At 47.2% G+C, this 10,865-nt stretch overlaps 1 protein-coding gene across 1 annotated transcript; it reads left to right on the top strand.

Moving 5' to 3' along the window:
* The first annotated feature begins 1,095 nt into the window (after positions 1–1,095).
* Positions 1,096–3,083, top strand: LOC106577040 (general transcription factor II-I repeat domain-containing protein 2-like). Its single transcript, XM_014154723.2, has one exon. The coding sequence runs from the start codon at positions 1,096–1,098 to the stop codon at positions 2,905–2,907; it is 1,812 nt and encodes a 603-aa protein (XP_014010198.2). The 3' UTR covers positions 2,908–3,083.
* Positions 3,084–10,865: the final 7,782 nt, after the last annotated feature.

The following is a 10,865-nucleotide window of genomic DNA, read 5'->3' as shown; positions in this document are numbered from 1 at the left end:
TGATGAGTAAGGAGAGGGTAGCCATGATGTCAGAGTTCATATTGGGTTTTTTGGAGGGTGGAGGTTTGCACGGAGTAACCGGTAAAGAGGGGAATTCGTCATCTTCAACAGCGTTCGAAAGCATGATATTATCCATAGGGCAAGCGTAGTTATGGCAGTTGTCTATAAGCACGTTCCTCTCTTGTTGATTAGCAATAGAACGGCTAACTTCTTCCTTTCTTTTTTTGTCACGACTTCACGTGGACATACCAAAATAAATTATCCAATTCTTATTCCAGTCACAGGAAAGTTCTTATATCTTGAACAAATAAAAATAGTAATGACTGTAAACTTGTTTTTTTTTCACAATCTTTCTGAAGTTTGGTGCGGAGCTCGGTAAAAAAGCGTTCTTCTTCGATTAAGTTTAACAGCGGTTGGCATCCAATAAATGTTGCATTACCGCCATCTACTAGACTGGAGTATAACTCCTTTATACTTTGCTTGGGGAAAAAACGAACAAATACCCTACCATCTAACATTCAACTTTTTCTAAAAATACCATTCTCCACTATTTCAATATATTTAGTCCTACTTCAAGCCAATAGCCTGAAAGGATGGGACACCAACACTTAACACACCCTGTAACTATTCTGACATCAAATCTTGCACACCCAAATAGCTCTCTGCAGCTGCCACCACAACCTCAATTTTCTGCGATTTACGTTCCATCCCTGCAGTACAGTTGATAACCATTGCTATAAATCCCCAAAATCCAGTCTTACTGAAACATATCACTTGTTGGTTTATCCCTCTGTACTGGTACAGATATTCTACTCAGAACCACTCCTCTTAGGATCCCTCCCACTTGACCCATCTTCCTCTACAGCATGGGTGTCAAACTCTTATATTTGGCCCGCGAGACAATACCAAATTACTACTAGAGCTGGCCCGCCGGTATTATACAGCGCATTCACCGCTAATACTACGAATCCCATAATGCTCTGCTGTTGTTTTCGCGCGCCAATCAGGACAGGACCCAGAAACGCCCTCTCCTCTGTGACAGTAGTCATAGCAACATAGACGCTACAACTGTCAGCGCGCTATCCCTTCCCAAAAATGGCGAAAAGAAAGGCAGAAAACAGGAGCTTTCTGGACAAGTGGGAGGCAGAATATCTGTTTACATATGTAAAAGACAAACCTGTTTGTCTTGTTTGTGGAGTCAACGTGGCTGTAAGTAAGGAGTACAACATTAGACGACACTATGAAACGAAACACCATGACAAATACAAGGACCTGGACATGACTCAAAGGAGCCAGAAAGTAGAGGAGATGAAAATAAGTTTGGTTTCACAACAGAATATGTTCAAAAAAGCCACATCACAAAGTGAGGCTGCTGTAAAGGCTAGTTATATAGTGGCAGCAGAGATCGCAAAATCAGCCCGGCCCTTTAATGAGGGAGAGTTCGTGAAAAAGTGCATGATGAAAGTTTGTGACCTCGTATGCCCAGAGAAAAAGCAAGCATTTTCAAACGTGAACCTGAGCAGGAACACAGTAGCTGATCGCACATGTGATCTTGCCACCAATCTGTATGACCAGCTGATGGAAAAGGGAAAAGATTTCATTGCGTTCTCCCTCGCTGTGGATGAGAGCTGCGACGCATCTGATACTGCTCAGCTGTCAGTCTTCATCCGTGGAGTGGACTCAAATCTGTGTGTTACGGAGGAGCTATTGGGATTCAAATCAATGCATGGCACAACCACAGGAAAGGAAATCTTTGAGGAGGTTTCCAAATGTGTAACTGAAATAAAGCTGCCGTGGGATAAACTCGTTGGATTAACGACAGATGGTGCGCCAGCAATGTGCGGTAAAAAGAGTGGACTGGTGGGCATGGTTCGGGAGAAGATGCGGGAAGAGAACTGTGCAGGTGAGCTAACTGTTTACCACTGCATCATACATCAGGAATCACTGTGTGCCAAAGCCCTAAAGATGGAACATGTTATGACCACAGTAACACAGGTAGTTAACTTTATAAGAGCCAAAGGTCTGAATCACCGCCAGATGAAATTTTTTCTAGAGGAGTGTGGTTCGGAATACGCAGACGTGCCGTATCACACAGAGGTGAGATGGCTAAGCAGAGGAAAAGTACTGAACAGATGTTTCGAGCTGCGTGAGGAAATATGTCAATTCCTGGAAACCAAAGGGAAGGATACAGCAGAGCTCCGGGAGCAAAAGTTTCTGTGTGAGCTGGCCTTTCTCTGTGACATCTCGAGCCATCTCGATGCGCTGAACCTGCAGCTTCAGGGGCGGGGGCGCATCATCACAGACATGTACGCTGCAGTGAGGGCCTTTAAAACTAAACTGTGCCTGTGGGAGAATCAGATGCTGCAAGGAAACCCTTGCCATTTTCCCTGCTGCCAAACCATAAAAGCGCAGATCTCTACCGCCGTGTTCCCATGCGCACAGTTTGCTGAAAAACTCAGTGTTCTCGCCGCTGAGTTTAGCCGGCAATTTGCCGACTTCGATGTCCAGAAATGTAGGTTTGAACTGCTTAGTAATCCCTTCGCAGTTGATGTGGAAAATGCACCAACCAACATCCAAATGGAGCTGATTGAACTCCAGTGCAACGACACACTGAAGTCAAAGTATGATGCTGTGGGCGCCGCACAGTTTCCACGGTTCATCCCTGACACAATGCCTCAGCTCCGCACCCAAGCTGCTCAGATGCTCTCCATGTTCGGCAGCACTTATCTATGCGAGCAACTTTTCTCCTCGATGAAGATGACCAAAACAACTCACAGGAGACGTCTGACTGATGAACACCTTCGCTCGATATTGAGGATTTCTTCAGCTCAGAGCCTGAGCCCAGACATTGATGAACTAGCATCCAAGAGGAGATGCCAGGTATCTGGCTTTGGCACATCAGATTAGATCAGTGTGCAATAATTAACGTTTTCTTTGTGCACTTTTTCTTGCTACAAGGCATGGGCTTGAATGGTTGATTGATTTATAATCATTTTATTTGTAAAATTATTAGCCAGTGGAAAAAGTTTATTTTGGTATTTAAATCAGAAGGCTGCAAATAGAAAAGAGGCATACGATTTTTATTTAAATTTTATTTATTTAATAAATGAATGCCATTGATGTGTTTTTTCATTTGAAATTAGATTTTGCATGTCTCCACTATTAAATTATATATTGTATGGTAATAAGCGATGCTTGTTCCATATTCAATGTTAAAGCAAAACTTGTTTGGGTCCATATTAAAAGGTTCATTTGTTCAATGTTGGCCCGCGACTTTGTTCAGGTTTTACATTTTGGCCCACTGGGTATTTGAGTTTGACACCCCTGCTCTACAGTACTTTCTTCACTGCCTCAGCATATGACACCTTCTGCACTACTCTAACCCTGGAAACCTCAACCTGCCTCTCTCGCACGGGACATTTCTGATCCCCAGCCCCATGGGCACACATACAATTAACACATTCCACTACTTTCCCCAATGCTACACATTCCTTTGTCTCATGCCCTTCTGCACACTTCTCACACCTAGGAACCTTCCTCCTACACACTGCTGCCACATGCCCATAAGCTTGACACCTGTAACAACTTAATGTATTCTACACAAAAGCTCGTACAGGATAGCTTATATATCCTAACGTCACTTTGTCGGGCAAAGACCTAACATCATAACTCAAAAGAAAGACAATGACTCTTCTGTCACAGACATCTTTATCCTGATCCTCGGTGCAATCCTCAGGCTCAGAGAACTTCACCACACCTACCACCTCCAATACGTTGCCCTCATTCACTTCAATTTATCCTCCGGTCTTCAGCTCACTCTGCTTACACTTTCTACCATTCTTCTTTAACAAACCATCTCCATTTTCCACCATTTTTAACCAACTCAAGCTCACCATCTTCCTCCCTCCCTCTCTTAGACCTCCTCTGCCTCTCTTTTTCCTCTCCATTCCTCCTCCGTATTCCAAGTATAAGTCTCTTTACGATGGCGTAATCTCAATCGCACTCCACACTGCCCTTTCCCACCTGGACAAAAGGAACACCTATGTGAGAATACTGTTCATTGACTACATCTCAGCGTTCAACACCATAGGGCCTGCAAAGCTCATCACTAAGCTAAGGACCCTGGGACTAAACACCTCCCTCTGCAACTGGATCCTGGAGTTCCTGACAGGCCACCCCCAGGTGGTAAGGGTAGGCAACAACATATCTGCCACACTGATCCTCAACACCGGGGCCCCTCAGGGGTGCGTGCTTAGGCCCCTCCTGTACCCCCTGTTCACCCACGACTGCGTGGCCAAGCACGACTCCAACACCATCATTAAGTTTGCTGACGACACAACCTGATCACTGACAATGATGAGACAGCCTATAGGGAGGAGGTCAGAGGACTGGCAGTGTGATGCCAGGACAATAACCTCTTCCTCAATGTGAGCAAAACAAAGGAGATGATCATGGATTACAGGAAACATCGACGGGGCTGTAGTGGAGCGTGTTGAGAGTTTCAAGTTCCTTGGTGTCCACATGTTAGAATCATTTGTATGTGTTAGGATAATGACTTAAGTGTTCCACTCTGAAATTGTAGGATAGGGGGAAAAGTTTGATAATTATGAGAAGATAAAACCAGGATGGGGGTAGATCTGTTAGTAGTGTAATACTATGATGTTATATTCTTTAGTAGGGATGTAAACAGAGTGAAGTTGTAGAGTAGATAATAGAAAATCATTAGAGGGTTTCAAACCAAGAGGATCCCAATAGGGGAGGGGAGGTGAAAGCCTTGAAGAATGAGGCAACTTTTATGGTTCTTTGTGGTTAGTGGAAAAGTACTGGTTGTTTGAGAAGGGAGTGGTCTAAAGATAGGAATGTATGTGTGTATTATAAAAGGACTGAGTCCTCATTTTTGACTTTAGAGCTCTCATGAATAAAGATCGTTGAACTTTTCTTTATAAAATCTGAGACTTTGCCCAATTATTAGTGAATCAAGGGTCTTACAAACCTCGTTGAATTGGTTAAAGATTAAATGCATTATTGGGATAAAAAATTCCCATAACTCCACATCACCAACAAACTATCATGGTCCAAACACACCAAGACAGTCAGGAACAGGGCACGACAACACCTTTTCCCCCTCAGGAGACTGAAAAGATTTGGCATGGACCCAGATCCATCCAGGACCTATATACTAGGCGGTGTCAGAGGAAGGCAGAAACAAATTGTCAAAGACTCCAGTCACCCAAGTCAGACTGTTTTCTCTGCTACCGCACAGCAAGCAGTAGCGGAGCGCCAAGTCTAGGACCAAAAGGCTTCTAAACAGCTTCTACCCCCAAGCCATAAGACTGCTGAACAATTAATCAAATGGCCACCCGGACTATTTACATTGACCCCCCTTTGTTTTTACACTGCTGCTACTAGCTGTCTATTATCTATGCATTGTCACTTTACCCCAACCTACATGTGGAAACTACCTCGACTAACCTGTACCCCTGCACACTGACTCGGTACAGGTACCCCCTGTATATAGCCTCGTTATTGTTGTGTAATTTTATTGTTCTACTTTTTACTTTTGTTTATTTAGTAAATATTTTCTTAGCTCTATTTCTTGAACTGCATTGTTGGTTAAGGGCTTTTAAGTAAGCATTTCGCGGTAAGGTAACACCTGTTGTATTCTGCGCATGTGACAAATAACATTTGATTTTATAATACTACACTTCTGACATACATCTTGTTCTTGCCGTGTCAAGGCACGCCATTTAACCATCTGTCACAATCTCTGTACATTCAGCACAAACCCCTCTGAATGTAGCGCTCAACAATGCATCCCACTTGTAAAGCAGCTGTTTTGTCTTGATGTTCTTCTTTATCAATAGCTACCGTGACGCTTTTCCATTTCAATCAAGCGCACTCTTTCTCCTGATTCCTCATTTCGCTTGCTGTGAAGCAGCACAGTAGTGGTCATATTCCTCCCTTGACGGCTTCACAACCCTGTCAGCTGCGTCACGCCCTAACCATAGAGAGCCCTCTGGGTTCTCTATGGTGTATAGGTCAGAGCGTGACTAGGGGGGGTTTCTAGTGTTTTTATTTCTATGTTGGTGGTTTGTATGGTTCCCAATTAGAGGCAGCTGGTAATCGTTGCCTCTAATTGGGGATCATATTTAGGTAGCCCTTTTTCCCACCTGTGTTTGTGGGATATTGTTTTGTGTGAGTGCATTCAGCACCACGGAGTTTACGGTCGTTGTATGTTTATTGTTTTTTTGTTTAAGTTTTCACTGCAAATAAAGATGTAGAACTCAACACACGCTGCACCTTGGTCCGTCCATTATCACGATCGTGACAAGCTGATTTGGGAATTTGTAGTTGGGAAGTTCTTGGTAAGGGTGGCAAGAACGAACAAACATCACACAGTAATAGATGTTCTGAATTTAAACCCTCGCCATTCGCTCGTGTTTTCCCATTACTTTAGCCAGTGTAAATCAGTGAAACGATAAATCAGTGAAACACACACACAACTAAATAAGGCCTCCAATCATAGATAACAACAAACTGCTGCCTCTGATTGGAGGTCATTGACCAAACTAACATAGACATAGAAAAACTAGAAAAACCACATAGAAATAGAAAACATAGAACATAAACCAAAAACCCAGAAACACACTAAACGTACTGCCACACCCTGACCAAACATCAATAACAAACAACCCCTTTTACTGGTCAGGATGTGGCAGTACCCCCGCCACCCCAAAGGTGCAGACCCCGGATGCACCGAAACACAAAAAAACACAAAAATAACCCCAAACTTAAAGGGAGGGAAGGGAGGGTGGCTGCCGCCACCGACGGTTCTCGTGCTACACCCCCCCAATCCTCCAACTACCGAGGTGGCTCAGGCTCTGGCTTTAGTCCCCATTCTAACCTGCCCACCCCCCTTGAAGGCTCATGGCTGTAGACCACTGCTGAAGGCACTGGGCTAAGGTGCGTTGCTGGAGACCTCGGGCTGAGGTGCGTCGCTGGAGACCTCGGACTGAGGTGCGTCGCTGGAGACCTCGGGCTGAGGTGCGTCGCTGGAGATCTCGGGCTGAGGTGCGTCGCTGCAGGCTCCGGATTGTGGGCCGTCTCTGCAGGCTCCGGACTGTGGGCCGTCTCTGCAGGCTCCGGACTGTGGGCCGTCTCTGCAGGCTCCGGACTGTGGGCCGTCTCTGCAGGCTCCGGACTGTGGGCCGTCCCTGCAGGCTCCGGACTGTGGGCCGTCCCTGCAGGCTCCGGACTGTGGGCCGTCTCTGCAGGCTCCGGACTGTGGGCCGTCTCTGCAGGCTCCGGACTGTGGGCCGTCTCTGCAGGCTCCGGACTGTGGGCCGTCTCTGCCGGTTCTGGACTGTAGGACGTCGCCGGAAGCACTGGACGGGGAACTGTCGCCGGAAGCTCTAGACGGGGCACTGTCGCCAGAAGCTCTGGACGGGGCACTGTCGCTGGAAGCTCTGGACGGGGAACTGTCGCCGGAAGCTCTGGACGGGGACTGCGCACTGAAGGCCTGATCCGTGGGGCTGGCTTTGGAGACGCCAGAGTAGTGACACGCACCACAGGGCTAGTGCGAGGAGCAGGAACAGGACGTACTGGGCTGGGCAGGGCAGGCGCACTGAAGGCCTGATGCGTGGGGCTGGCTTTGGAGGCGCCAGACTAATGACACGCACCTCAGGGCTAGTGCGAGGAGCAGGAACAGGACGTACTGGACTGGGCAGGCCCACTAGAGGCCTGATGCGTGGGGCTGGCTTTGAAGGTGCCAGAACAGTAACACGCACCATAGGGCTAGTGCGAGGAGCAGGAACAGGATACACTGGGTCTTGAATACGTACTGGAGGTCTGGAGCGCACAGCCTGCACAACCCGTCCTGGCTGGATTGTCACTGTAGCCCTGCACGGGCGGAGTGCTGGCACAGGGCGAACTGGGCTGTGCTGAGGCATGATGGCTGCCGTGCGTAGAGCAGGCGCAGGGTAGCCTGAGCCTAGGAGACGCACTGGTGGCCAGATGTGCTGTGCCGGCGCACTTCTCCCTGGCTGGATGCCCACTCTAGCACAGCACTTGCGCGGGGCTGGTATCAACCGTACCGGACTGTGCGTGCGGATGGGCGAGACCGTGCGCACTTCCGCATAGCACGGTGCTCTCAACGTCAAACGCTCCCCATAATAAGCACGAGGAGTTGGTTCAGGCCTATTGCCTGACTTAATCCAACTCCCCGTGTGCCGCCCCCCAAGACATTTTTTGGGGCTGCCTCCTCACCTCCTGAAATGGAGGATATAGTGCCTCATACCTCTGTCGCTCAGCCTTTGCTGCCTCCAACTCCTCCTTCGGGCGCCGGTACTACCCTGCCTGCCTCCAGGGTCCCTTTCCATCCATTATTTCCTCCCATGTCCACGACTCAAAGTAGCTCTCCTGCTGCTCCCTCCTCCGCTACTTGGTCCTTAGTTGGTGGGTGGTTCTGTCACAAGCGTCGTTATAGGTAGTGGACCAAACTGCAGCGGGTATAGTGAACATCTTCTTTTATTGAAGGAAACCAAAACACTTACACAAAACAAACGACGAAACAGTCCCGTAAGGTGCATAGACTAAACAGGAATCAACCACCCACAAACACAAGTGAAAACAAACACATTTAAATATGGCCTCCAATCAGAGATAACAACAAACAGCTGCCTCTGATTGGAGGTCATTGACAAAACTAACATAGACATAGAAAAACTAGAAAACCACATAGAAACAGAAAACATAGAACATAAACCAAAAACCCCGAAACACACTAAACAAACACCCCCTGCCACGCCCTGACCGAACTACAATAACAAACAACCCCTTTTACTGGTCAGGACGTGACATTTATGGCTTCAGCAATGCACAGCTTCAAATCAAATCACATTGTATTTGTCAAATGCGCCGAATGCAACTGTAGATCTTACAGTGAAATGCTTACTTACAAGCCCTTAACCAACAATGCAGTTTTAAGAATCATAAGTGTTAAGTAAAAAATAAAAGTAGCAAATAATTAAAGAGTAACAGTAAAATAACAATAGCGAGGCTATATACAGGGGGTACCTGCACAGAGTCAATGTGGGGGGCACCGGTTAGTCGAGGTAATATTTACATGTAGGTAGAGTTAAAGTGACTATGCATAGATAAACAGAGTAGCAGAATCTTAAAATATGATATAGGTTCAGGATGATATAGTTGACATAGGATCTAAAATACAATAAGACTGTCTGTCTTTATTTATAAATAATATGTTTAAGGCCTGAATGGACCAGTCATGTTCATCATCACACAGATCAGAGGTCTGATAGCATACACACAGTTTAAAACAGGAGAGATGTTTGATGTAGGGGGAAGTCACATGGATGTCTACCATGGCTGAATGTGTCACTAAATTCAAGATGATGACCATTCTTTCCACTCTTCAGAGGAAACTCAGCTGACAGTGAAATAACTACATCAAGCTCACAATGGAATAGACAAAAGTATGCTCCAGAATCAACAATGTTTCTTCACTGATCACTGTGTGATGGTGATATAACCCAAACCTGTTCTCTGTCTGATTGTCACTGTAACCTAATTAGCATCCTCCTTCATGCATTTACATGAAAGGATTAGAGGTAGCCCACCACTTCATTTATTGGTTTAAACAGAGTGCTTGCACTCCAGGTATGTTTGATCTTGGGATGAGGGTAGAATAGGATTATCTAGAGGTGGAACAGACAGATGTGAAAATATAGTTGCTTCTCCACAAATATTTTTCAACAGACTTGATGATTAGTTTCTTTCCCCCAAAAACGATTTTCCTCATTCAATTGCCATTGATTGCTGTGTCCCATCCTGAGGGGGTGTAGCTTCCCTCCACTCTGACACCCCACCCTCATCGAACCCAAGCCCAGAAAATAGCAGCAGAAAGGAGCATTACAATACATCTGACACGTTATCTTATGAATGTACATTATTTCGTGATCTTATAGATTCCAGTAATTCCTGATGGTGTAACGGCTGTCTTCAGAAATGAACCAAGGCGCAGCAGGTATGTGAATACTCATCTTTAATTACCCAACAAAAGGAGTAAAGCATCCACAGGAAACAATAAACACGACAGCAGCAACAGTTTGCAGGCTTAAAAACGCAGTGCAAAACAACCACCCACAACCCCAAAGAAAAACACACACACCTATATAGGACTTCCAATCAAAGGCAACTCAACACACCTGCCTTCAATTGGAAGTCCCAATCAACAATACAAACATTCCCCATACACAAAACTGCCACGTCCTGACCCCAAAACTAAAACAATAACTCCATCTGCTGGTCAGGACGTGACAGTACCCCCCCCTCAAGGTGCAGACCCCGGAATGCACCTACCAACAGAAAACACCAACAAAAAACCCATAAACAATAACCCCTAAACAATAAGGGAGGGAAGGGAGGGTGGCTGCCGTCACCGACGGCACTGTGCTACACCCTCCCTCCCCAACCCACCTATCCTGGAGGTGGCTCAGGTGCAGGACGTGGACCTCGCGCCACCTTCGGCGTCGCCCACTTTGGTGGCGCCGATAGCTGCGCCGGGCAGACGGGCCACTCGGGCTGACCCTGGCAGACGGACCACTCGGGCTGGGTCGGAGGGCAGGAGGGCCACTCGGGCTGGGCCGGAGGGCAGGAGGCCCACTCGGGCTGGGCCGGAGGGCAGGAGGGCCACTCGGGCTGGGCCGGAGGGCAGGAGGGCCACTCGGGCTGGGCCGGAGGGCAGGAGGGCCACTCGGGCTGGGCCGGAGGGCAGGAGGGCCACTCGGGCTGGACCGGAGGACAGGAGGGCCACTCGGGCAGATCCTGACAGGCAGGGCACCCTG

The sequence above is a fragment of the Salmo salar genome, chromosome ssa02, assembly GCF_905237065.1.
Source record: "Salmo salar chromosome ssa02, Ssal_v3.1, whole genome shotgun sequence".
NCBI classification, from domain to species: domain Eukaryota; kingdom Metazoa; phylum Chordata; class Actinopteri; order Salmoniformes; family Salmonidae; genus Salmo; species Salmo salar.
Note: the sequence above shows the minus strand (reverse complement) of the source record. Positions and strands in the feature narration are given on the sequence as shown.

Excerpts from the sequence above, each read along its gene's own strand:
- LOC106577040 (XM_014154723.2), top strand. The coding sequence starts at position 1,096 with ATGGCGAAAAGAAAGGCAGAAAACAGGAGCTTTCTGGACAAGTGGGAG.